General features: G+C 43.8%; 2 protein-coding genes and 1 long non-coding RNA gene across 8 annotated transcripts in view; 2 read left to right on the forward strand and 1 right to left on the reverse strand.

Annotated features, from left to right (window-relative positions):
* LOC309625460 (cell death regulator Aven-like) overlaps positions 1 to 13,208 on the forward strand; it is a 187,029-nt gene extending 173,821 nt beyond the window's left edge. The window contains exons 3-6 of the mRNA XM_082385033.1: positions 2,757 to 2,827; positions 8,571 to 8,666; positions 11,531 to 11,891; positions 12,705 to 13,208. Of these exons, the coding sequence (XP_082241159.1) occupies positions 2,757 to 2,827; positions 8,571 to 8,666; positions 11,531 to 11,891; positions 12,705 to 12,820 (644 nt within the window). The 3' untranslated portion in view covers positions 12,821 to 13,208. The remainder of the gene's footprint in view (positions 1 to 2,756; positions 2,828 to 8,570; positions 8,667 to 11,530; positions 11,892 to 12,704) is intronic.
* A 291-nt stretch (positions 13,209 to 13,499) lies between these two features.
* Positions 13,500 to 27,289, reverse strand: part of RYR3 (ryanodine receptor 3) — a 551,623-nt gene continuing 537,833 nt past the window's right edge. For all 6 annotated transcript variants that reach the window (XM_082384899.1, XM_082384900.1, XM_082384898.1 and 3 more), the window contains 10 exons: positions 26,566 to 26,608; positions 25,952 to 26,079; positions 25,472 to 25,532; positions 25,055 to 25,201; positions 19,622 to 19,756; positions 18,129 to 18,285; positions 16,955 to 17,019; positions 16,413 to 16,513; positions 15,310 to 15,361; positions 13,500 to 14,338 (listed from right to left, as the gene is read on the reverse strand). In XM_082384899.1, coding sequence (XP_082241025.1) covers positions 14,243 to 14,338; positions 15,310 to 15,361; positions 16,413 to 16,513; positions 16,955 to 17,019; positions 18,129 to 18,285; positions 19,622 to 19,756; positions 25,055 to 25,201; positions 25,472 to 25,532; positions 25,952 to 26,079; positions 26,566 to 26,608 — 985 coding nt within the window. In that variant the 3' untranslated portion in view covers positions 13,500 to 14,242. The remainder of the gene's footprint in view (positions 14,339 to 15,309; positions 15,362 to 16,412; positions 16,514 to 16,954; positions 17,020 to 18,128; positions 18,286 to 19,621; positions 19,757 to 25,054; positions 25,202 to 25,471; positions 25,533 to 25,951; positions 26,080 to 26,565; positions 26,609 to 27,289) is intronic.
* LOC309625510 lies at positions 18,272 to 19,603 on the forward strand. The gene is made up of 3 exons (XR_014242547.1): positions 18,272 to 18,512; positions 19,244 to 19,373; positions 19,491 to 19,603. It is a non-coding gene; the product is annotated as an uncharacterized lncRNA (long non-coding RNA).

A 27,289-nucleotide genomic window follows, 5' to 3' on the forward strand; every position in this document is an offset into this window, starting at 1 on the left:
TGCACCAAGTTACATTCCCACCAATAGGGTAGGAGGGTTTCCTTTTCTCCACACCCTCTCCAGCATTTATTGTTTATAGACATTTTGATGATGGCCATTCTGACTGGTGTGAGGTGATATCTCATTGTAGTTTTGATTTGCATTTCTCTAATAATTAGCAACGTTGAGCGTCTTTTCATGTGCTTTTTGGCCATCTGTTTGTCTTCTTTGGAGAAATGTCTATTTAGGTCTTCTGCCCATTTTTTGATTGAGTTTTGTTTGTTTGTTTGTTTTCCCCTCTCTCTTAGTTTTCTGTCATCTTGGTCTCGTCTCCTGATACATCTGATGGTTTTAAATGAATTTTGGATACTGTGTATAAAATATAGTAGAGATAATTCTAGGTTATTGATAATGTCATTTTCCTCCAAAAAGGATTAACTTTTGCTTCTTTCAGTCAGAATCAGAGATTGAGCTGATTCACTGCTTTGCCTCAGACTTTGTAAAGCCGTCCTAGTCCTCCTTGATCCTTCCTTCTAAGATGTAGTCCTCAGGGGTCTCACCCGAAAGTCTTGATTGTCTAGGACTCTTCCTCACCCATGGGCCATGAACTCCATTTTTGCCCACCCAGTACCATAAGACTAGCAGAAGCTCTCTGCAGCTCCACAACGTCCTGGTTGTTACTTTATGCTCAGTTTTTCAGTCTCTCAGCACCACCTTGGAAACTAACAAATGCCTCAAAGGGAAAAGTAGTTCTAAATGCTAGACTTACCTCCTTGTGCGTCTCTTCAATCTGGGACCGTTGTCCCTCATACCCTGACTGTCTTGGTAGCTCTCTAATGTCTTCAGATAGATTTTTTTTTTTTTTTTCTTTTGCAGGGAGTGAGGGGGAGGCAGTGTTCCTAGTTGTTTAGTGCAAGAGAATAGGTTTGCAACAAACTATTTAACCACTGTTGGAATTTTACCTGTATTTGAAGTGGAATATTCAGGTATTAAAAATAAATACATAGAGCATGCCTTGTTTGTATTACTGTTATCTTGTACTGATTACATATTATAGGATCTATGTAATCATAGGATCATTCTTAATATAGAAGTTCAGGAATGCCAAAAATAACACTATTGAGTAAGGCATTCAGCTGTTCGACCAAGTTTTAAAAATCTACCAGATTGATTTTTAATTTATTCACGATTTATTTCATATATATATTAGCTGCTGGCATTTCTTATTCTCACCCCTTTTCCTGTTTTCCTACTAGGTGGTTTTGTTCTGGTTGATTTGCAAAAGCTCTCTTTGTATGTAAGAGACAGGCTCTTTGCCTATATGTGCTACAAATGTTTATCACCAGCAAATATGGTTTGTATGACTGCTACATTTTAGGATTTTTTTTAAAGGTTTTTTGTAGCCTTTCTATTGTCCTTTTAAAATATTAATATTGCACAAATATTTATAAAGTACCCACATATAATCACAATACACTTATACATCCACATGCACAGACAAGACATTATTAATTATATTATTCAGGTTCTTTATATCATAATTTTTGAGGGATCAAGTTGATTTGCCAATGACTAATGGTAGTGATTTTACCCTTTCTCATGATAAAGAGTGATGTTCTTGGTCTTTTTTACCTAGAATTTGATCTTGTCAAGTGTTAAAATGTTATGATCCATGTGTTTTGGAAATGCTGGGGGTATGGTTTAGATTCTGATTTTATCTTTGTCTCTTTAATTCAGAATTCTTCACTTCTTTTCCCCCTCTTTTAAGTTAGAAGTAAAGAATGGATTCTATGGTTAAATAACCTGAGAGATATCATAGGAGGAGAAAGTGGGCCTGTACCTGAGTCTTAAAGTATAAATAGGATATGAATGGGTAGAATTCCAGACAAGGGAGAAGGATTAAAAAAGAAATAAGGATAGGGTAGAAAATGAAGTACGTTCAGAATGTGAAAAGAGGCTGACTCGGGAGCAGGAAGCCAAGAAATAGGAAGCAAATGTGGGTTAATGAGGTAGGATCACATTCTGGAGGATCCTGAAAGCTAGGTGGAAAAATAATTATTTATAAATTGGCTATTCTTAATGCAAATAACCAGATAAGTACATATTTACAAAATAAGCTTTGTGTCAAAGCTCGCTGTACGGAATCATCTGTCAAGCTTGTTTATCTTGATTCATTTTCCTTTATTCCAAGAGCTCAGAGCAGTGCACCATGATTCACATTAACTAATCTAATGCACATTCTTTGAGTTTTATTTTGTATCTGACATTCTAACCAGGTGATTTTTAGAGTGATGGTTGAGATTGGTAACCTCGCCTCAAAGAGATATTTTAAGTCTGTCATATTGTGGATCAGTTGAGAACTGCTTTCCTTCATTTCTGTTTTTCTCCTTCCTTTTCTGCTGTGCCCACCCCCAAAATCATAAATATGTTTCCTTGCATACATTAAGCAGATGAGATGAAAATATGCTAAATATGGGGAGATGGCCATGGTCTGCAGGCCTGGACTGTTCAGTTGTCTCTCAAGAAGCATGTAGGATGTTGGCTTATTGAGAGTTGAATGAAGCAATGAATACAGTTGCCAATAGTATTTTCAAGTACCCACTAGGCACAGGTGATGTGGAAAGATGTGGAAGCCAGGACCTTCTATTGAATGATATCACTGAGTTTGGGATGGTCAGCTCTTCAGAAACAGCACTTTTACTCCCAAAGGGAAATTGAGAGAACTGAGTGTTCTCCTTTAGCTTTGACATAAAATTGTATGTTTTTTCTATTCCCAGGGGACTCCTTCTCACAGTTCCGGTTTGCGGAGGAGAAAGAGTGGGATAGTGAAGCTTCGTGCCCCAAACAGGTAAGGTGAAGCTCTGTCTGGAATGTGGATTGGCTCTTCTCAGGGCTGAAGACCAGCACCTTTCACATTGTTGTTGAAATGGAGACTTCACATAGAGAAGAGTCTAGTAATTCATGTAGAGTTCAGCCTCAGTTACCTAAATTGCTCAGAAAGATTTCAGGGAGCTTAAATTATACAGGCTCTTGGAGCTGGAGTTGATCTTTATACCTGGCCATCTATGTGAACTACTTATATAGCTCATATATGACTATAGTTCATATAGACTGGGTTGCAGGGCTGAAAGTTTATAGTCACGATTTTGAGTGGATTACTTTGCCATTTGGCCTTCCTTCTTTTCCCTTTCTGTGAAAATTCATCTTAGGCTTGAGAATTAATTTTTTTCTCCCACACTGTTTTTGGTGTTAGGTAAGAAAATCCTTAACTTTATAGTTTTAAATAACTCTTCTTCTATAATTAGGAGAATAAAGCTGTAAAATAAGAACAAGTAGCATAGAAGTCTTTCAGTGAATCCATAACACCCACACACTTTATTTGCTTTGTATTCCTGCCATATTTTCTTCCCAAGGAGTTTTGATGATGCTCCAGGCAGGATTTCACTGCATCTTTCCGTACGAGAGACGACAGGTATTCTCTCCCTTTTTAAAATGCACAGAGAATGAGTAAGTGCTGGCGTGGCATATGCTTCCGACTCCATGGCTGGAGCATACTATCTGATACAGTGATCAGACAAGCCTGCCCACAGCTTCAGACAGGAGAGCGAGCAGCAGACCTGACGGGTAAAGGGCGGGACCTTCCTCCCCATTCTGCTGTCAGCTCAGTACACACACAGTAGGTGGCTCACACCCCCAGGTGGGCTGGCGTCACGTTCAGTTGTTTGGGATGGACATTGACTTAAAGACAGAGGGGAGGGAAGTGACTTGTAAAATGACTTCCTGTTACTGTACAAAGAGTATGTTTTATAATATAGAAAAATTGGGGAATTAAAAATATTTGCTTTTGCTTGGGTCTGTTTGGGCATGTACCTGAGTATGGTTTAGAATTCTAGGACAAGTTGTAAACAGACGAACGCAGATCATGCAGGAATTCAGTGAAAGCCAAACAACTCACATTTCGACTCCTTTGAACCATGTTGGCTATCAGAGAACATTTTGTTATCCTGAGAGTTTCAGATAATTCTAAGGTTCTTCATTTATCAAAACGCATGTTCTTTATTAGATATTTTATTAGATGTAGCTTATTGGAAGATGAATGAGACAGAGACTATGCTTGTTCATCGCCCGAGGCCCCTTACCTTAGCACAGTGGCTGACACATAGTAGATGATTGGTAAATATTTACATGATAAATGAAAAAGAATGCAACATAAAATAAGTGGTATAATAAATGAATGAACATAATACTGTGGAAGAAAGCTGCTTTGGGCTGGAAGTGATTGAGAGTAGGAGCATGGGATAAAGATCATTTGAATGGGCCTTGGTGGATGAGTATGGTTCTGGTAGCTTCTGTCTGGGGAACAACAGGAGAATGATGAGGAGATCTGAAAGACCAGGGCTGTGCTCAGAGTCAGGGGCATAGCTGGAGTGGAGCTGGAGTGTGGATTCTCAGAAGAGGCGGCTTCCAGGGTGGGTCTGGGCCACTTAGTACCAGTGCTTTGGTCTTCATTTTTATCTAGGGGCAGTTTAGCCTGTGGGTCAGAGCATAGACTTCAGAGATGCAAACCTGAGCGTAAATCCGAGTTCTCATCTCTAAAATGGAACTAATAATAAAATGTAACTCAGAGCTGTCATGAGGATTATATTAGATTATAAATAAAAGTCCTTCTGTGCAGTTCCTGACATAGAGGAAACACTCAAAATTAGCTCTTATTACTACTGTTACTTGTTAGCAAAAGTTTTGTTTAGCAAGAAAATGGAAATGGCTAGACTGGACCTCCGCAATATTGGGAAGGAGGGACTGAGGAGGTCAGAGGCTGGAGGCTGGGAGAGCAGGTAGGAGGATATTACATTGGGTGAACGGGAGGGGACGTGGGCCGACAGCATGGGCCGTGAGAGGGAAGACGGTTCACTGGCAGATGGGACTGCAGCGGAGGACGTGGTAGATTGCGTCACGGGCCAGACGTGAGACATGAGGACAAGAAAGACGCGCAGGGGCGCTAAGCTTCCCAGCACGCTGATGAGGTGAGCAGTGATGACTGATGGAGCAAGAGAAGGCAAGCTTGATTGTGTGCATCTTGAGTTGAGGTATTAGTAGGACACATCCCAAACTGAATTCATCACTTCGCCATCGGCACTGTTTTGTGTCCCACATCTCTCCTCACTCGGTTCTCTTTATTTCTGCTTACTTGAGAGAGAAAAAGAAGAGAAGAATCTATCTGTCTGTCTATCTACCTGTCTGTCTGTCTATCTGTCTGTCTATCTATCTATCATTTGTTCCTCATGCGCTCCCCTGTCCCCAGCACAGCCAGTGACATGAGGCAGTCAGGAGTTTGCCAGTGGGTCCTGGCGGAGGCCCCAAAGGGCACCCTGATGGGAGAGGGCCCAGTGCTGTCCGTGTGACTTGCCTTCATGTCTCTGTGGCTCACATGCAGGGTGAGGGGAACGTGGCCTGGCCGTCAGGGTCCCTGCTTCGGCCGTGTTGGCCCCATTACCACAGGGGAGTTGGTCCCTTCGATCCATGAGTGGGGTTTTCAGCCCTGTCCTTTGGACAGTGTGGGGACATGTGAGGAGGGAATGGGTGGGAGGAGAACTGAGGGTGAAAAAAATAGGTCCATTATTTTTTGAAAATCATCTGAAGCTTTTTTTTCATTCCATTTTTCAGTTGTGTTGACTAGTGACTTATTTAGTCAGCAGAGCTTCCTCAAGCAACCACTGAGCACTGGGTGGCACGCCGTGGTCCCTGAGTACGTGGCTCTTAAGGGAACAGACACTCAGGCCCACCCCTGAGAGCACAGTTCTGAATGAGGCCTGACGCTCTGTCCATGGAAAGCGCCCCAGCTTTCTCTAAAGTGTCACTTGATCTGGGCACTTCCACTGTAAAGTGTCCCCATGGTCCCTGAGTCCCTAAATGAATGTGGGCAGTGAGTGCTGTAGCTCTTGAGGAAGGTGCAATGGTCTGATCAGAGGCTGTAAGTGGAGTTTCTAGTAGGTTCGTTCCTCACCAAATGGTGTACCTTTACACAGACACTGAGACTCGGAGTCTGATTGGGTTCCTGGACAGGGAGGAACCTTCCGGAATAGATTCTCACCACCGAGTCTGTGCACACACTGATGGCGGAGAAGTGGGGTGGAGGGACTTTGTTCTAACAGTCAAGGCTGGCCTCCTGCTCCCAGCCTCCGAGTCTGCAGGAGAGGAGGCACTGGGGTGGCCAGGCTGCGTGCTCCAACTGTGAGTGACTGTCAGGGTTGGCCAGGTGGAGGTGGGGATGGGGCTCTCCGGGCAGAGATGACCCACCAGTTACTTACAACATGGAGCAAAAAAGCTAATTCATGGTGGTTATTCCAATTAAATCTATTTTCAAATTCACACTTTACTATTACAAGCAATTCACTTCAGCTCCCTTTATATCTAAGGCCTTCAGCTTTAGCCCTTTAGGGGACAAACTGGTGACAAAGAAGGGGAAGTCTTCTTACATGGTGGTGTTCGATGGTTGGTTCTAGGCTCTAGGACTGCTGCAGGGAGACGAGGAGAAATCACTGTGCTGGGCTGAAGTGTCTTGAGGTCCTTATGGAGGCGGTGCCCTGTCACCTGGGCCTTGGATGGTGGGTGGGAATTGGAGACGTGGGGAACAGAGACACTCCAGCAGCTGAAGGGCCATCACTTGGGACTCAGCACATAAGCACAGCCTGGCCATTCCCTGGATCTCACAGATTCTTCATTGTTAACGATATACCTTGTAGCCATGTCACACATGATGCAAAAGAGGGGAGGAAGTTTGGGTACTTCTAGCTGGACCCCAGCACGTCTCAGCGGTCCTTCTCTAGAAAGCTGAGACAGCAGCAGGTGAATGGTTGGCAGGCATCATGGATAGAAAGTTCTCGCTCTTTTATAGGCTGAAAGCAGGGGGTCTACCCGGGTGACTTTGCAGACACCTTGGCAGTGGGAAGGGTGAGATTTCCAGTTTGTAATGTGGCGACTTACTCGTGGGTTAAGCATTCAGCATCACACTTTTCTAGTGCTTTGAGAGGTCTTCTCCAAACTTCAAAACAAAGACTGGCCATGCTGGTCTTGATCAAGCACTTGATGTGCTGAGTGCAGGACCGAGGCAAGACCTGCGCATGTAGTGCATTTCCCACTCTCCTGCTTTGTTATCCTCCATCCTGCTCCCTAAATACTCTATGTTTTTAGATGTAAGTTCCTTTTTTTCCAGGGTGAGGGGCCACATCTGCTGCTGCCAACCTTGCTTACCTTAGAGCTAGCCATCTCCGGAAACTTTCAGAAGGGCAGTTGAAAAGCTATATTGCTTCTTTTGATCCCTGTGTACTGCCGTTGGGAGGCTCAGGGGTTTGAGTGGGTCTGGATTTAGTGTTGGCGCTCTACTTGAGAGCACCAGGAATGACTCCCCACCTCCAGTCATTATAAACCCATCTACCCAAGACATCCTTACAGTGGAATCGAGATTAGACTCCATGACCCCTGGGTGTTCTTCTCTAACTTGAAATCAGTGATTGCAGCATAAGTCATGGTTCTGCCTGGGTCTGTGATAGCCCTTGGTAGACAAGGTAGTCCACGGTGTCTGCCTCTAATGTGGCAGCCACCTTGCAGTTTTTCCCTCTCTTGGGTGGCCAGGGCACCTAGAAGCAGCTGTTAGGGGTCATGCGATAACCTGGAACGTTTTCTCAGATACGGTCAATTTGTGAGGGCATTGCCTGGACGGGATTTTGCGTCTATGCACGGGAAGGGAGTTCAAGGGACTTTTAGTGTTGGCCTCACACAAAGTGCTGCCAGCTGGAGGGTAAGTTCCCATCCTCTGCTTTCTGGTTGGAAGAGAGAGAAGCGTATACTTCATGGGCTTCTTTGGCCGTGACTGTCATCCCCATCTGACCGGTGAGATAGCTCTTCCCTGCTCTCCTGAAGGCCAGCCATCTGAGTCTGGGGGAGATGTCCAGTTAGATTTCATTAAGTGCTTTGAATTTTTTTCAGTAATTCCAAGAGCATCCACAGGTTCCAGGTTTCCATGCAGTTTTTTTTTTTTTTAATAAATTTATTTATCTTGGTTTTGTTCGGTCTTCGTTGCTGTGCGTGGGCTTTCTCTAGTTGCGGCGAGCGGGGGCTACTCTTCATCGTGATGCGCGGGCTTCTCATTGCGGTGGTTTCTTTTGTTGCGGAGCACGGGCTTTAGGCACGCAGGCTCAGTACTTGTGGCACACAGGGTTAGTTGCTCCGCGGCATGTGGGATCTTCCCGGACCAGGGCTCGAACCCGTGTCCCCTGCATTGGCAGGCGGATTCTTAGCCACTGCGCCACCAGGGAAGTCCCTCCATGCAGTCTTGATGTGAGGGGATCACCACCCTGCTGCTGCTCTGGCAGCCTGAGCTGTGGCTCAAGAAGGCGGTTTTGGTTTTGCTTATCTTAATGCAGAGATGGTAGAAATTAGAACCATATCAAGTGTGATTTATGATCTGATTACTCCCAGCTAAAAGTAATAGATGATTTCTTTACAGTTACTACCTATCATCCTGTGCTTTTATTTCTGAAAGGTCATATGTAATCATCTTGATCACTAATCTATCTTTTTTTTTTATATAGAATTCAGCATTTTATGTGGATTGTGAGTCACTGGTTCGAGCCCTTCAAGAACTGCCTCTCTCACTCCGACTCAATGTTGCTGCTGAATTGGTCCAGGTAAAAACCCTGACAGCATCCTGAGGCTGGTATGAATTAGGGCAGGAGAAGAAGAATGAAAAATATCCCCCTGCAGGATGTTTCAGACTCAGCTTTTCCTTTCATCAAGCTGAGCGTTTTGTATCAGGTAGAATTTGGTAAAGTTTCGAGGGAGAATGAAATACTTTCTAAAGGTTTTGTTTTGTTTTGTTTTGTTTTCATTTTATATTTGAAACATTTTAAAGGATCAAATGTAATAGAATTGAATGAAATGTAAAAGTATAGAATCTGGCTTGTATTGTACTCAAAATGTGTATGTGCCAGGCTTTGTGTTAGGCACTAAGGTTACAGTGGTGAACAGACAGGCATGGTTCCTGCCCTCATGGAGCTTAATCTATTGGGAAAGATGGGTATTAATCAAGTTATCAAATTATAAGTCCTGTGAAGGGGAAGTACAGTATGCTGTGAGAATATGTAATAGTGAACCTGATCGACTTTGGTGTGATTAGGAATGGCTTTCCTGAAGGAAGTGACAGATAAGCCGAGATCCAAAGTATACGAACATTTGAGTTGGGATTTAAAGAAGAGTGACCCAATCAGATCTGCATAAACAGCTGTGCTAATAATAATAACAGTAACAAAGAATATTCTGGCTGCAGAATGGAGAGAGGACTGTATTGGGGTGTCTGTGTTTAGGGTCAATCTGTGCATGCACACCCACGCAAAAGTAGAGTGGATGAGGGGAGGCAAATTAGGAGGCCGCTGCACGGTTCAGGTGAGTAATACTGTAGCTTGGACCAGGCTAATGAGGGTAGAGATGGCAGGGAACTGGACTTTACCAAGAGGTGTATTACAGAAGTAAAATTAACAGGACTTGGTGAAATACTGGAAATGGAGAGGGAGCAGGGAAAGAATTTTCTAGGTTTTCCAGCCTGTGCAACTCAGTGGTGGCTAGTATCAGGAAGGGTGAGGCTTGGACATTATGGGTTTGTGTTTCTGAGATGTCAAAGTGAAAATATAAGTCCATTGGATATTGAAATTTATAGTTCAGAATCAAGGGTTGGAAATATAAATTTGGGAGATATCAGTGTAAGGTAGCTAAGAGAGGAGCCATTGAATCGGCTAAGAGAGGAGGGGCCCAAGGGCTATACCAGAAGGAACTTTGAAATTTAATTGTGGCTAGATTGGATTTTGTTAAAAAGTGAAACCCTGGGCAGTACTAGTTGTAAATAGAATGCCAGCAACTAAAATGATCAGTGTTGTTCTGCAGCTGAATGTGATACTAACTAAGCCTGAGCATAGGCAGGCATCAGTAGGTATCCACCCAGTTGTCTCTGTGGCACTTAGGTCAAATTTAGGGCAGCAAGTAGAATTCAGGGCTGGAGGACACTTAGGGGCAGAGAAGTAGAGAGGATAGCATTTGCCTCTGATGGGGAATCACCCTGGGACTTCTTTAGGAGCGTTTGGGGGTATTGGGGCTTGTCTTAGTGATTGGGTGGGCGCGCCTCTTCCTCTGGCTGTCCAGAGATGGTCAAAGTCCTGACATACTTGGTTTGATCCCACACAATGAGGAGTGGTTAACAGAACACATCAGGGGAACATTGACATGAAGGTGATGGGGGCCCCAGGATTGAGGAGAGAAACGGGAAGTGTTGTGAGCATTTGAAAGTGAAGGATGATGTTGTCAGAGGCAGGCCTCAGAGGAAAGATATAAAATAATGGTACTTTTGTAAATAGTAACTTTTGACTATCTAGCCAGGTTTTCAAATACCAACCCCTCCCATGAGGTAGAGCAGTTATTCTCAACTGTGTTTGCATGTTAGACTCACCTGGGGAGTTAACAGACAAACAAAAACAATGCCAGACAGCCAGTGCAGACCAGCTGAATGATTCCAGGATTAGAATAGGGGACCACATCCCATATTCGCCCTGCACACTGACGACGCTGGATGAATATTTAAGTTCACGTGTAAAGCCATACGGTCGTAAAAGCCCTAAGGAGTTATTAGCAAACTGGATCTGCTCAGGATGCTTAAATGTACAAATAAGGGGACAACACCTCTAATAGCAGCTGACGCTCCTTCTGAACCTACCCACTGATGCCAGGCTGGTCACCACAGGCCTCCCTCCAGAACTGTGGTTCCCAGCCTTCCTCTACATTACAGTCACCTGGGGGGAGGGTTTAACTTTATTAAATTATAGCATATAGAGAAGTGCATGCGTTAAGTCTTTACAACCATGGAATCAGCATCCAGATCAAGAATCAGAACGCTGCCACCACCCAGAACCTCCCCCCACCCCCCGAGGCAATACTTCCCTAAAACCACTATCCTGACTTCTCATACTCAAGATTAGTTTTGCCTGTGTGGGGAGTTTTTACAAATGTAATCAAATGGAATGTTTTCTTTCCTGTCTGGCAGTTTTTACTCAAATAATGTTACTAACGGTCATTCTTTTCTTCTTGGTGAATTTGTTCCTTCATCTCCTATATTTGTGCATTTTAGTACAGTGAACAGATCCGACTTGCTAATTACTTCTCGGTGACTTTTACAAATGTTTGCCTCGTCGCAGGCTTAAGTATACATTCACATAGACCTACAGGACTGTCCATTCTCAGGCTGGTGACAGGAATGCACAGCCCTTTTGATTTCAGCTCTGAGCAGACTGGCACATGGCTGAGGTGGGCACGGTAGGGAGGTCTCCCACACTTACCCCTGCAGCAGTAAGAGGGGTGCTGGCAGGACCTGGATGGAGACACTTTGTGACCTTCCTGTCTGAATTGAGTTTCCTACTCCACAAAGTCTGATGGTTTCCTTTGCTTTAATTTCTGCTTAAGCAAATACGGCAGGACTCACATTAACTCAGATATTGTGCTTCTCTTTCAGACTGCCCTTCCTTTAGAGCTTCCTCAGGTGAAACCAAAGAGAAATAATGATGGCAGGGGACTAGGGATGCAGTTAAAGGGGCCTTTGGGGCCTGGAGGAAAGGGGTCCATCTCTGAGCTGAAATCTGCTGCCGCTGGCTGCCCCATGTACCTGGGTAAAGACAGCCTAGGACTGGGCCCTGCCAAGCGTTCTCAGAACCCTGCTTCCCCACTGCAGTCGGCAGCAGACGATTTGGAAGAAGAACTAGATCTGCTGCTTAATTTAGATGCGTCTGTAAAAGAGAGAGGTGACATCTTAGCAGACCAGACAGCTCAGGACCTGGAATCTGAGAAAGATGAGGAGGTGGCCCAAGAAGAAACAGGTATGGTTTTCATTTTATTCCCCATCCATCTTCTCGAGTCTGGTGTTTTCCTGAGAATAGCTTCACCTCTGTCACATCCCTACACATCTTCATCAGTGTCTGACATCGATCTGGCCTTGTCCACTGACATCTATTTCTGTGCTCACATCTCTGCTTCCCCCTGAGCTGACCTTTCTGACAATGTTGCTCTCACTCGATATACTGGGCTTCCAAAGCTGCTACCTGCCTGATTGCAATCGTAAACCCGGGGCTGCAAATTGAACTCGTGCTGTAAAAGGCATTTCGATACTCACGGCCTCAGCTGTGCAGCAGCAGACCTTTTAATCGACTGTCTGAACAGGCCTGTTGACCAGTTCTTTGTGCTTCTTGCTTGCTATTTCGATCTTGGTTTTTGTTTTGTTTTGTTTTGTTTTGTTTTAACAAAAGAAGACTTCCTCATTTGTGCACGTTCTGTTAGATGGTGGGCCATCTGACAGGGAGAGGTCTAGTGACTGCCCCGTCCATACGCTGCATTCAGGACCCTTTAATAGCTTTAGTTTCCAGGAAACTAAGCTTGTTAGTCTTTTTAAAAAACGAGTGAACTGTGAAATTCAGCATCCAAATAAATAGAAGAGCAAATCTCTACTCCATTTATGAATTTGTTTAGGTATTATTGGATCTTCTTACGGAGTAGGAAAATAATAGAACATTTCCCCTTATCGTGAGCGAAGTAATAATTTGGCTGATTTCCAGCATGGATCAAACCCCAGGGAAGCGTTAACCCTCGATTCTGGCACTAACGTGAAGTTGTTAACGTTGCTTTTATTTTTTTAGATCCTGCAAAACCGTCTGCGTTGGAAGAAAAGAACGTGGCATCTGAGCAACCAAGTATATCCAGAAATGTTACTGAGGAAGAGCTTGAAGATTGGTTGGACAGCATGATTTCCTAAACACGATGAAAGAAAAAAAAAAAAAAGAAAAAGAAAATGAAAAGTGCCTGAAGCCAATTTTGGTTGCCTTGTAAGGGAAGGCGGGCCCAAGGCTGTCCTTCCAGAACAGCTGGTTTACAAGCACAGCCCGAGCCCGTGTGGCTGTCACGCTTAGCAGTAGACGCCTACCTCCCCCATGTTCAACAAATCCGAAATGAAACAGTAAGAGGCTCGCTGCATTTGTTCTCTGGCTTAGTAATTGAATAGATTTCTTAAGGGCAGGAGATGTTACGGCCCTTGTGTCCAGTTTCTTCCTCTCAATTTTTACAGCATAGCAGGTGCTGCTGATGAAGAGAGCTAAGCAACCAGGCATGCATTTGGCCAAAATAAACAAACGCTGGTCTGTGGATTTTTTTTTCCTTTCGTTCTTGTGCGGGAGCCGTGGGCCGTTTGTTAGTCTCCTGTCCCTTTTCACAGCCTCACAGGGTGGTTGTAAATCATCCACAAAGGCTGCGTTACAAGAAGCCAAACCATGAATTGGTGATTATGACTTTATTGCAGTGGGCACTACATTTTATTTAAGGAGATTCACCTAAACAGAGCAGCTCCACTACTTACAAGGGAGACCATAAAGCGTTACGCAATTTGGCATAAGATTGAGATTTTTTCTGAATTTTCAGTACAGTACTTTTTTTCTCTAATAATAACAGCAGTTGACAAGCTGTTACTGAAAAAAAAAAATCATATGAATAACCTTTGAGTGCAGTTTCATAAAGTAAGAAGATCAACACAACTAATGAATGGAACTGTCCATCTCGAACATAAACGTAAAAAACTTGCATAGCTATATCTAAAGAGGTTTTTAAGGCACTTACTTACTCGATATTTCAGTGTCGACAAAGTGGCGGTTTGTTTTTTTGTTTGTTTTTTTTCTATTTCTTTAACTGCTTAAAGCTTTTCAAGCTGATTCTGGATACATTCACTAGCAAGTACCATGGGAAAAATTAGACTGCAGTTAAAATGATTTTTTTGTAGCTCAGACCATGAGTCACTAGTAGGGTACCATCACGTGGAATTCAAGTGTTTAAAATTCCAGGTATTATGCATCCAAAACTTCCTACTTCTCTAGCCCTTCCCTCAGTGGTGCCATCCCAACGAACTAGTTAGTTAGAACTGAGAAACTTGAAGGCTTTCAACTAGAGCTTCCTTGAAGCTGTGCCATCCTCTTTTTTCTTTTAACATTTTGACAGGTTATCTCGCACAGTGTACATCCATTAGGTACAAAAAGCCAAATCAATTCCAAAATATCACAGATGGGTAACAAACAAACACTTCCTTGTAAGGGAGGCATTTAGGAAATGTCACTTTTCAAATGTGTTGCAGAACTGTAAGAGAAGGATTTTATTGACCATCCAGAATGGTGGAGGCTTCTTCCATTCCCATTTATCCAAGCTGATCTTCGTACTGTTTCCGGAAGCAGTCACCAGCAGGGAAGAAATCCCAACACCTTTCTTGGTACATCTTCCAGACATAAGATTCCTGAAACAACGGGAACAAAGGAGACTTCTTTATAAACCACAGTAAGCTGGAACCCAATTTATTTTCCCTCTCTATGTCTCCCTTTGGGAATACTGATGTGGATAAATATGAGGCCCAACTGGTACATTCTTTCTTGCACTGTTCCCAGCTCAGGCTGTTTTGGGAGCATGAAGTCATTTCTCCCTTCTTCTGACCACCGCCCCCCAACCAAAACAAACAAAAAAACCCCACAGTGAAACCAACTCGATGATCGCCACTAAAAATACTTAAAAGATTTAGCAATGGGTTGACTCCATGCCATTTGTAACTGGTAGAAGGCAGAATATACGACGAGGGAGCACTGAGTGCCCGCTTAGGCAGGTGCCCAGAGAGCCAAGGCCAGATCTGGGTACCAAGGGTCTGAGCCGTGGAGTCTTCCTACGAATCCAATGATGTTTGAATATTTGGTAAGCTACCTTTTCCTCCCCCGTTCTCTGTCTTTACACTTCTTTTTCATACTTAGTCACAGAATCCCTCTGACGCATACTCTCACGCACACCGTCACACCCACACCTCCGCATCCCTGTGTCACGCACACAGGAGGTCGCTGGCTTTCTTAGGCTGTCTCTCGCACCATTTTACTCTGACGCTCCTGCTTTTTGTTGGAACCACCCACTCAGCTTTGCATTGTCTTTTTCTCTGTAACGTTCTCCCCACCTCCAGCTATTCTGCCCTGAAGCAGCAACTATCAGGGTTTAGAAAAATGTCACTGTTTGCTGGGAAGGATAACCAGGGGGCCTTCTGGAATAGATGGGAGTTGCCTGAGAATTTTGGCTTCCTAAGTCACAGAGAGACGGTGGAACAATGCAGGAAGCAGTGGGAAAACGCACAGAAGAGACAAATGGGGTCATCTTTCTATTTCAGATATCCTATGCTCTCCTGAGGCTTGACGTAGAAAGGGGAAGCTCTATCTTAATTAAGGTAGTTCTCACCTGACCTGTGTGCTCTGTTTCATCTTTATTAATCAAATACATCAGGAAGAACCTGGAACGAGGAAAAAAGGTTTAACAACTGAGAAAAAGACAATATTAGATACTTTGGTTAGAAAACCAAAGTTCACTTACTCAGTCAAGTGAGCTGGAGAGAGGATTAAATACACTGTTCAGCGTCATGCTGACGACTCCTATACCTTTCAGAATAGGGGAAATGTGGCATGACAGCATACACCATCATCTTCTAATAATAATATACATTTATCTCAAAATTAGCCTTTTTGTGAGGAGAGGTCCTTTTTACTGTCATCAAACCTTGAGCTAAGATCCCTTGTGAGGAAGAATTTTGGCTACCATTTTATTGTTTTTTAAAAAAATCCTAAGGTAAACAATAAAATGGTAACCAAAACTCTTACCACATAATTCTTAGTAGGCCAGTTTATCATCTTATAAGAATACAGAATTGAAATTTTGTGTGTCTCAAAGATATGTTATGGAAAAGTAAAAATATTTACTCTCACTCAGTTGCCCTGCAATCCAGCAGCGTGCAGGTCACCGGCCGCCTTGACAAGAGCAAATATGAATTGGTGGGGAGGAAGGCCTGACTTCCTGAGGGGGTTCAAAGGAGAGTGGGAAGAGAGAGATTGGAGACCCTGAACATGCACGCTTTTCCAGTTTTGCTGGAAGGGAAGGAAAAAGCAGGGCAACAGCTGGAAGGAAAAGTAGGGCCATAGCCTTTTTTCTTTGTTTAGGATTAAAAAATATTATATGGTGATAGGAAAAATTCAGCAGAAAGAAAACTTGCTGGAGTTAATATGACCTTGATTGAGAAGGGATGGGATCTAATTCCAGGTTGAGGGGCTGACATTTGCTTGGAGCAGAAACAGTCTGCAGCGCACGTCTATCAGAACAGGGGAGGAGCAGGGCATATGGACAAAGACACCGGCTCACGGGGACTCCTGCAGGTTCTTTCCTAATTGCCTCTACTTTCCGGAGACCGAGGAGGAAAAGGCATTGGCAGAGCGTGAACTACGTGACGTAACTATATTTCACTCACTGTTCTTCCCCCTGCCCCGTCACCTTTGCCGACCAAGGATACTCACAAGTAGTTGGCTAAGTTGTGCTCTTGTAAGGTGTGTGTTTCAAAACCATGAGGGGTTGTGTCAAAGTAGTCATTGCCGATCCCACAGATGAAACATTTGGTCTAAGAAGAATAACGGGGAGAAAAGGCATGAGTAGGCGTGACATTACAGGCAGGTAGCAAAAGGGTGAGGATCTCTGCTTGAATTGAGAGGCACTGTAAAATATTTCTCTTTTTCCTGCTTTAGGCTGTTAGTCATCTTCTCCAGAGTGTCACATACCTAGCTTCTACCTAGTGGAGGGTACTTGCTCCTTCCTAAGCCTGGGACATGCTGGAGGCAGCAGGTTGGGGGGGGGGGGGCGGGTAGGGTACAGAGCACAGAGGGTGGAGCAGAAGAAATGCCCAGAGCTGGTAGATGGGCCCAGAGAAGAGGACAGGCTTGGAAAACAATCATGGTTGGTAATTTTGCCTAGGGCTGGCCCTAAATAAGAGTAGAACCTACTGTTTAAAAAATCCATGTGCTGTGAGATAACGGAAATCAAGTCGGGATTAGTAGAACGGTACCTCCATATCCTCTCGTACTTGTTCCTGCTGGTCTCTCAGCTCCCCAAAAGCATCAATAATAAGACCTGGAATTTTAAATACAAAGACAAACAAAACACTTCAAATAATCTGTTTAGTCAGGGCAGAGGAATGATAGATGGAATGGCAGAGGCCATTATGTTTTGTTAAAAAAAAAAAAGTGAATTATAAAGCTGAATGATACAATTAAATCAAAATTAGAAAAAACACTTGTGTTTTCAAATGCTGAGTCCTGGCTAACGATTTCTCACAGTTCCTCTTACTCTGCCTCTCGGCAATATTTGACGCTAACTATTCACTCCTCCTGGACTCTCTCTCTTCTTGTCCTTCCTTCCTTGTCCTATTTTGCTTGGCTGTTCCCTTTCTGGCTTCCTTATCGGCTCTTCCTCTTTTAGTCCCTGAGGCATTGATATGTATCCATCAGGGCTCCTCCCTCAGTGTCTTTGCTTTTCCTTCTGGGAAATCTCTACGTCTACATCTTTGACCACCACCACCAATGGATCCCATTTCTTTTATTTTTGTATTCATTAATATTTGTCTTGTGTGTCCTTATTGAATGTAATATTTCTATCCTATTCCATTCCTGACTTGTCTCTCGAAAGACCGATCACAGTTAACTGCTTATTAGCCCTCAACGCCTGCACGATGTCTCATAGGTACCTCAACTCAGCATGACTCAAACTGAATTCATCACCCTCTTGCTCTAATTCCTGACAAGCTACTGACCAAAATACCAGTACCTCTCCCCGCAAAGAAGGAAAAAACACGTCACACTCTCACAGCTCCTCTTTCTGCTCCTTCCCACCCCACTGCCTGGGAGGAAAATGATCAGGGCAGGAATCATGAGGGTGTGGGGCAGCACTAGCCAAAGGAGATACTTAGGAAGCAGAATGAGACAAATGATCAATTCAGAGTGGGTAATGAAGGACTGCGGGGCGGCGGGGGGAGTCCTCTGTAAGGATGCTCAAGTTTCCTGTATCAGTGCCTGGGTGTATGTTTGCCTTTATATATAGTAGACGTTCAAGAGATGTCTGTTGAATTAACAAGTAAGCGAATGCATAAACCTCTTTACATAAAACAATTAAGTCAGATGCAGAAAGGCAAAGAGAATCAGATTGACTGAGCCCCATGCAGACGACATAACCGGCAAGCATACCTTGGATGATGGCCAGCAGGATGACAATGACGAAGAAGAAGAATGTAATGTCAAAGACGATGCGGTACATTTCGTACGGGTCCCCAGCGGGGTCTTCAATTTCATCGCCAATGCCACCTCCAGCTCTCACTCCCACGTACATGTGGAACAGGTAACACTAGGGAAGAAAAATGATGGCGATTCAGGTAAAAGCCGCAGAGTTTTGTTTTTACAGAGATGGTCAGATCATTCATGTAATAAGGTCAAAACGTGACAGCCCTGAGGCAGGAGAAGGGTACTCTTCACAATAACACATTCATGCTGCTGACTCTGTCCTCTACACCCTCTGGTTAGGTTGGTGTCTATAAAGGTGGAAAGATTGCTGTTCCATGTAGCCTTTAAAAGGTATTTTTTGCTCTTTTCTTAAAAACAGTTCTTTGACACACATATGAGAATTCACTCTAGGTGTGTATAAGTTAAAAGAACTTTCTGCCCTGATGAGGATGGCATATGCCAGATACGAGTTTTCTCTCACTTAATTTTAAAGTGCCAGCCTGGACCTGGGGCCGGGCTACAGCCTCTGGGAAAAGGCCTCCCCTACTTGGCATCCTCTGCGCACCCGGGAGGGCAGGGCTCCCCGCAGAATCTCCTCCCAAGTGCCCGTGTGCTCCAGGTAGGCACCTGGGCCAGGGCTCACAGCGCAGGCTGCCCTCTGTCTCTCCTCCTGACTGGCTGTGATGGCTTCGGGATGGGAGTGTGGAGGCAGTCTTATGGCTGGTAAATCAAAAGCCAGCGGCAGCACGGAGCCCACGCTGGTCATATGGTTGCTCTTGTGCCTGTAGTGTTGCTGTCTCATGGGCTGCCTGCCCCAAGAAAGCACACGGAGAGTTTTTAGCCAAAAAGCGTATCTATTTTCTGGAGAAACGATCACAGGCGGGGGCAGGGGGGCAGTGTACTGTCACCTGTCTCTGATACACACATTCTTTTCCTGAAATCTGGTCATGATAAACGTCTGGAGATGCTACTGCAGCTGTGCTGCCTCACCCTGCACTGTGCCCTTCTATGCCCGCAGGGGCTGGCCTGGCAGGAGCCCCAGCCCCGCCCTGACCCTGTCCTGCTGCTGTGACATTTTTCAGACGACATGGCTCTTCTGAAACAAGACCCACTGGCTTGCTGAAATAAACGGAGCACCGGATTCATGGGACTTTGCTCCGAGCTCTCAGAGGTAAAGAATCAGAGCTTGACTTCCACGAGATACAGACACAGGTAACTCACGTCTTCGCCACACACAGATGTGGATGGATGGTGATCCGCTTAGCTGTGTGCTTCTCTTTCCACCTGGGCCCCGACAAGTGGTCTATTCCATCACTTCTGTCTTTCCAGGACCCACCTCCCTTTCGGACGAGACATCGGTGTTCTACTCTCATCTCTGTCCTGCTCTGTCTCCACTCTACCCACAGCCCTTCTGTCCCAGCCAGGCCAGGTGACCAGGTGGCCCTACAGGGAATTCTCACCGTCATCATGTCATCACACTTCATGTCGGGCTCATCGTTGTCTTCACTTTTGTTGTAGAACTTGCGGAAGAAGTTGAACGCCACCACGGTATAGAGGTAAACCACCACGGCCAGGAGACCGACAGTCAGGACCAACTGGGAGCGGAAAGAGAGAGAGAGAGGGAAGAGGAGGTGGGTCTTCTCCACCTTGAAAGGTTGGCGGGAGACTCCAAGAAAACAGAGGAAAGGGGAAAGATGAGGGGTCTGGAACGAAGGCTGTCATACAGCAGGTGCCGAAGGAAAGCAAGATCACAGAGAGAAACAGGCTTATTGGGAGAAAAGAGTAATGATGGACTGTTATGGAACAAATTGTGTTCCCCTGGAATTCATATGTTGAAGCCCTAACCCCCAGCACCTCTGAAGGTGACTGCATTTGGAGATAGGGCCTTTAAAGAGGTGATTTAATTAAAATGAGGCCGTGAGGGTGGGCCCTGCTTCAATCCGACTGGTGTTCTTACAAGAGGAGGAGGTAGGACTCAGAAGGAGAGATACCAGGTAGCCGTATGCATCGAAGGATAATCAAGTGAAAAAGCAGCAAGAGGCAGCCAGCTGCACGCCAAGGAGAGAGGCCTCAGAGGGAACCAAGCTACCCACACCTTGATCTTGGACTTCCAGCCTCCAGAACTGAGAGGAAATCAATGTCTGTTGTCTAAGCCCCCAGTCTTCAGTATTTTGTTATGGCAGCCCAGGCAGACTAACAGCTGAGGTACAGCACAGGGCGCATATAAATTACACAGGGATTTAAGGATGAGAACAGTGATGGCGCTCTGAGGATGGTTACTTTGTTTTTTCACAGAGATAGCAGTGACCCAAGGCTTCACTCTAATGCTGCTTTTATTGATTTAATTGAAGTAGAGTTGATTTACAATATTGTGTTAGTTTCAGGAGTACAGCATAGTGATTCAGTTATACATATACATGTATCTATTCTTTTTCAAATTCTTTTCCCATTTAGGTTGTTACAAAATATTGAGTATAGGGCTTCCCTGGTGGCGCAGTGGCTGAGAATCTGCCTGCCAATGCAGGGGACACGGGTTCAAGCCCTGGTCCGGGAAGATCCCACATGCCACGGAGCAACTGGGCCTGTGAGCCACAATTACTGAGCCTGCGCGTCTGGAGCCTGTGCTCCGCAACAAGAGAGGCCACGATAGTGAGAGGCCTGCGCACCGCGATGAAGAGTGGCCCCCGCTTGCCACAAGTAGAGAAAGCCCTCGCACAGAAATGAAGACCCAACACAGCCATAAATAAATAAAATTAAAAAAAAAACAAAAAACAAAAAAAACCCCGTGTGCTCTGACATACCTCAAAATGGTTCCTTTAAAAAAAAAAAAAAAAATATTGAGTATAATTCCCTGTGCTATATACAGTAGGTCCTTGTCGTTTACCTATTTTATATATAGTAGTGTGTATATGTTAATCCCAAACTCCTAATTTATCCCTCCCTACCCCCCTTTGGTAACCATAAGTTCTAATGCTGCTTCTAAAGAAACTACAAGAAATTAATATAACATTGTAAGTCAGCTATACTTCAATAAAATTTTTAAAAAATATATATATACATATATGTATAACTGAGTCACTTTTCAGTACAGAAGAAATCAACACAACATTGTAAATCAACTATACTTCAATAAAATTTTTTAAAAATTAAAAAAAACAGAAACTACAGATTCCTTGGGCTCATGGGTATCCCTACATCACAATATTTCATAACTAACCATGAACTGGATAATTGTCACAGCTTTGAAGTTACTATAAGAATTATGACGGTTGAGCAAAGTGACATTTTTCATAACGAAGACACCTGCCTTGGACCTTTGCCAGGGTCACAGGGCCTGTTTCTTTCTTGGCTTTCAGAAGCACAATAAATGAGGACTACACAGAACCTGCTTATCGGGCCTATACCGGGGACTAGGTGCTGTGAAGATCAACAAACAGCATAAAATCTTTGCCCTCAAGCTGCTACACAAAAGGGAGTGGGCATGATAAGTATCAGAACAGACATATTCAGTGGCTTCTTGAACAATGAATTTAGTGATTTGAACCTTGGATAGCAGACCTCACGGAAAGCAGCCGGTTTAGAAAAAGAGAAAGAATGTGGGCTTTGCACCAAGGAACAAATGGGCTTGAATCTAAGTTCTGCCACTTGGCAGCTGTGTGCTCTTGGGTGAAATACTTAGCCTCTCTGAGCCTCAGTGCTCTTCTCTCTCAATTGAGTGTAACACTTACCTTACAGGGTGGTTGTGAGCCTATTGAAATACCCAGTACATGGCACAAACTGGGCATATTTTTTTTAACAATCTTGCCAGAGTTTAGTCAGCAAGCCCATATAAGACATTCATTGTTTAATAAATGATGGAGAGGGTGTGGAGAAAAGGGAACCCTCCTACACTGTTGGTGGGAATGTAAATTGATACAGCCACTGTGAAGAACAGTATGCAGGTTCCTTAAAAAACTAAAAATAGAACTACCATATGACCCAGCAATCCCACTCCTAGGCATATACCCTGGGAAAACCATAATTCGAAAAGATACATGCACCCCAATATGCAGCACTATTTACAATACCAAGGACATGGAAGCAACCTAAATGTCCATCAACAGAGGAATGGTTAAAGAAGATGTGGTACATATATACAATGGAATATTACTCGGCCATAAAAAAGAACAAAGTAATGCCATTTGCAGCAACATGGATGGACCTAGAGACTGTCATACTAAGTGAAGTAAGTCAGACACAGAAAGACGAATATCGTATGATATTGCTTATATGTGGAATCTAAAAAAATGGGTACAAATTAACTTATTTACAAAACAGAAGTAGAGTCACAGATGTAGAAAACAAACTTATGCTTACCAGGGGATAAGGGAGTGAGGGATAAATTGGGATATTTGGATTGACATATATACACTCCTATATATAAAACAGATAACTAATAAGAACCTACTGTATGGCACAGGGAACTCTACTCAATACTCTCTAATGGCCTATATGGGAAAAGAATCTAAAAAAAGAGTGGATATATGTATATGTATAACTGATTCAATTTGCTGTACACCTGAAACTAACACAACATTGTAAATCAACTATACTCCAATAAAAATTGTTTTTTAATTAAAAGAAATTCATCGGGCTTCCCTGGTGGCGCAGTGTTTGAGAATCTGCCTGCCAATGCAGGGGACACGGGTTCGAGCCCTGGTCTGGGAAGATCCCACATACCGCGGAGCAACTAGGCCCGTGAGCCACAATTACTGAGCCTGCGCGTCTGGAGCCTGTGCTCCGCACCAAGAGAGGCCGCGATAATGAGAGGCCCACGCACCGCGATGAAGAGTGGCCCCCACTTGCCGCAACTAGAGAAAGCCCTCGCACAGAAACGAAGACCCAACACAGCCATAAATAAAAATAAAAAAATAAAAAAATTCATTGTTTAAACTTTTCATTTAAGGTACAGTTTTGTATAACGCCATTAAACCAAATCAATAAAATTTGAACTTTCTATATCTGAGTAAAGGGGAAGAAAAGAATTCTAAAAGAACAACTGGCACTCCATAAGTCCCGTTTTGGGAAGCGCCACCTTTATAGGATAAAACTTCCCAAGACACACATGGAAAAATAATACACAATGCCCTTTCTCCCAGGAACCTATAAGGAAGTATTTACCACTCTCTAAGCAAACATCTGTATCACAGGTTCTCTTATTACCTCCCCAAACTTTAGCTTCTTGTATGTGGCAGCAAATTTCTATCTCTAGCTTTCCTCCATTCTTTTTAGTGTCAACCAAGAAACTGGTGCTGCTACCAGAAGCCTAGAAGAAATAAACCACCGTAATACCTGATGATCTAGCACCCTTTCATTTTAGAACAATTAAAGGTTAATTTGACTTTTTTTCTGGTTGGAATTTTTATTTTTTAAGGTGTACAATGTGATGATTTAATATATGCATACATTATAAAATGATCACCATAATCAAGTTAATTAACATATCCATGACCTCACACAGTTACCGCATGTGTGTGTATGTGTGCTGAGAACACTTAAGATCTCCTCTCTTAGCAAATTTCAAGTATACAATACAGCATTTTTAACTATAACCACCATGCTTTACATTAGATCCCCGGAACTAATTTATTTAATAACTGAAAGTCTGTACTCTTTGACCAATGCTCCCCATTTCCCCCAACACACCCAGCCCCTGGTAACTACTGCTCTACTCTCTAGTTCTAGAAGTTTGCCTTTTTTATGATTTCACATATAAGTGACACCATACAGTATTTGTCTTTCTGTGTCTGGCTTATTTCTCTTAGCAGAATGCCCTCTAGGCTTATCTATGTTGCAAAAGGCAGAATTTCCTTTTTTTTAATGGCTGAATGATATTCTACTGTATGTTCATAACAAATTTTGTTTATCCATTCATCCACTGATGGACACAGTTGTTTCCATATCTTGGCTATTGGGAATGCTGCTGCTATGAACATAGGAATATAGGTATCTCTTTGAGATACTGATTTCATCTCCTTCAGATATATATACTCAGAAGTGCAACTGCTGGATCATATGGCAGTTCTATACTTAATTTTTTGAGGAACCACCATACTGTCTCCCATAATGGCTGTACCAAGCTGGGTACATTTTAACTCCTTTCTTTTCTCCCTTCTCCTGTAAAAATTGAGAGATGTGAGGGAACATGTCTCATTCATGGATTTGCACTTAATGAGGAATAAAATGCTAGGGAGTTTGAATTTGTTCACGGGAGGAACCATTAGAGGACTTTAATCAATCAAGGGATCGTCCCTGACAATTCTGTAGACAGACTGGATATTGATGAGACTGGATGTAGAGCAATGACTATATAGATATATAAGCAATGACTATATAGGTATATATAGAAATGCACACATACATGTATATAACATATATAGCTATATATGTCTACCTATATACACATATAGCTGTATATATGTGTTTATATGTATAGATCTATATATATCTAAGTCATTGGTTTTTTTTGTTTTTTTTTTTTGGCTGCATTGGGTCTTCATGGCTGCGTGCGGGCTTTCCCTAGCTGATGCAAGCGGGGGCTACTCTTTGGTTGCGATGCAGTGGCTTCTCTTGTTGCAGAGCACGGGCTCTAGGTGCATGGGCCTCAGGAGTTGTGGCACGTGGACCCAGCAGCTGTGGCTCGCGGGCTCCAGAGCGTAGACTCAGTAGTTGTGGCACACGGGCTTAGTTGCTCCGCGGCATGTGGGATCCTCCCCAGCCCAGGGCTCGAACCCGTGTCCCCTGCATTGGCAGGAGGGTTCTCAACCACTGCGCCACCAGGGAAGCCCACTGGTTATGTTTTTTCCTAACCATATCTAGGTCCCTCCCGTTCTGCAGCAGTATAAACCCCATACCTGTTTGCCATTGTGAGTGACAGATGACAGAATAGTCCTCAGAGTCTTGAAGCCCATCGCGATATCCAGCAGATGAGCAGCGAAGAAGAAGTTGTTGTAGTGGCCCAGGACTGACATGGTCGTGTACCAGGCGAGGTAGAGAAAGGACTGGGGAAATGGAAGAAATTGAGCAGCTTTTCAGGCATTCGGGGGGCTGAGGTGCTTTGCGCTGGCTCAAGAATTGCCCAAGTCAAGCCCCATCTGCCTTATACTACTGCACAAGAGAGGAGTGTCCCCCCAGCACCCTAGGGCCCTCTGTCTTTGACAAGCACTCCCTGCATCTTCCTGAGCCGCCTCCATAGCTTGTTTCTCTGTGGCATCTAATGACATCCCTGGACTTGGGGCACAGAATTTTGCTTTCCCAGATGCCATACTTACATTGTCAGTAAACACAACTCCCAGCTTCCAGATATGGTACTTCATGTCGATGGAACTTAGCCTAAAGGGGAACAAATCATTTCAAAACTTAAAAATGTCAAGATTTAGTTAAGTGTTTAATAAGGGGAAAAAATGAATTTTTTTCTCTCTCGGGTTTAATAACCTAAATACAGCTCTGAGCTTTATCAAGTTGTATGTGTTCACCATGAGAATGAGAATGGCTGAATCACACACCCTGAAATTTTAATTAGTCTTTCTCTTTCAGCTCTATCAGGCATAAAGGCTGATAAGTCTTTAGAATTTTTTTAAAGCATTGCTCTCCCCCCCATATTTTAGAACCTAGAAGAAACACTTAGGCGAGACCAGAGTCTAAGACAGCGAAGACATATTGTGAGTTTTCCCTGTAGCACAGGGAAGAGAACTGGAAAGATAAAGGGTCTAGTCAGCCAGACTTCGGGATTTAACTCCTAAGCTCTGTACCATGACACCAGGGAGGCTGCCTCTGCTTTGGTCTCTTCTACGGGGCTAAAGTCGAGGGCATTTTTGTCCAACCCCAGGAGTTCAGCGATGCGTTCTGCTCCGTAGAGATCTCCATACTTGTTGATCACCTAAAGCAGAGAGGATGACAGGGTGAGCTCGGGCCGTGCGTCACCACCAATGTTTTCTCCAGCCCCAGTGCCGTCAGAGCTGTGTTACGCTCTGGGCTCTTCCAAGGGGTTGATAAAGACATGAGTCAAAATGCAAAAGGAAAATAAAGAGAAAAAAAATAACCTCCAGAGAAAAGAGAAGTGATAAAGACAATTAAGTGAAAACTGCTTTTCTAGCTATCATTTAGGAGGAGAGAAAAATCCTAGTATGTACAAAACAGTGATTTTGTTAAGCTGATTAAGGCAGATGAGTATAGGAACTAAGCCCCAAACCTCCATGCGTCCATATAAAACCCCTTCTGTGACTTACTCTTCTCGAGATAGCATCATAAAAGCACCATTACATTCATTCATGTTCGTATATGGAGAACTTAAAAAAAAACAATCTACATTTCTTTGGAGGTCATGGAATTTACTCCCCCTGCCCTGCCCCCCAACAAGGCATACCTTTCTCTTTACAAACTTGTCCCAGTAGTTATTAGGAAAAGATCTGAAGAAGAAAATGAAACAGGGAGATTCTTAACAACATCAAGGCAAGCACATCAAGAAACTTTGCAGTTTGAGTGTCTGGACCTGTGATCTTTTGGGGTTTTGTCCTGCTCATTGAAGAATTCAAGACCTGATTGAAGTTCAGAGTCACCGCAGGTCTGATTTCTGGTTTCACTGCTTTGTGGTGAGTTCTGAAACACTTGGAAAGCTCCTTTGCATTTTCTACTTCAAAATTATGGTTAAGAGCCAGGAATTGTGATGACAGACTAGCTAGAGGCAGGGATATGTGTCTTGAGCTCAGTGTAACTAGAAACCAAACCCTGCAGGAAACACATGCATTCAACCTTCCTTCACTGAGTGCCCGCTTTATGGCAGTAACTGGGGTAGGTGCTGGGGACACGGTGGTGGGAGGTGTAGACAAGATCCCTAACTAACTATGAAGTTTCCCGTCTGGAAATCACCGTTAGTTAATTTACACGGGGGTTTTCTTAATGGAGTGCTTTTCTGCTCTGTTCTCCATTCCTGCATAACTAACTCCTGTGGGGTGCGCTTTTCCTGGGAATGAGATCCCTCTCTCCTCTGGAGGTGGTTCCTATGCCATCCCAACCTTAACCCCACAGAGGGAACAGCTTTCTTCTGGCAAGTAGCTAGTACCAGCTCCACTGCAAATACCTTCTTATTG

The sequence above is a fragment of the Balaenoptera borealis genome (assembly GCF_965194805.1).
Source record: "Balaenoptera borealis genome assembly, chromosome: 3".
NCBI lineage: Eukaryota > Metazoa > Chordata > Mammalia > Artiodactyla > Balaenopteridae > Balaenoptera > Balaenoptera borealis.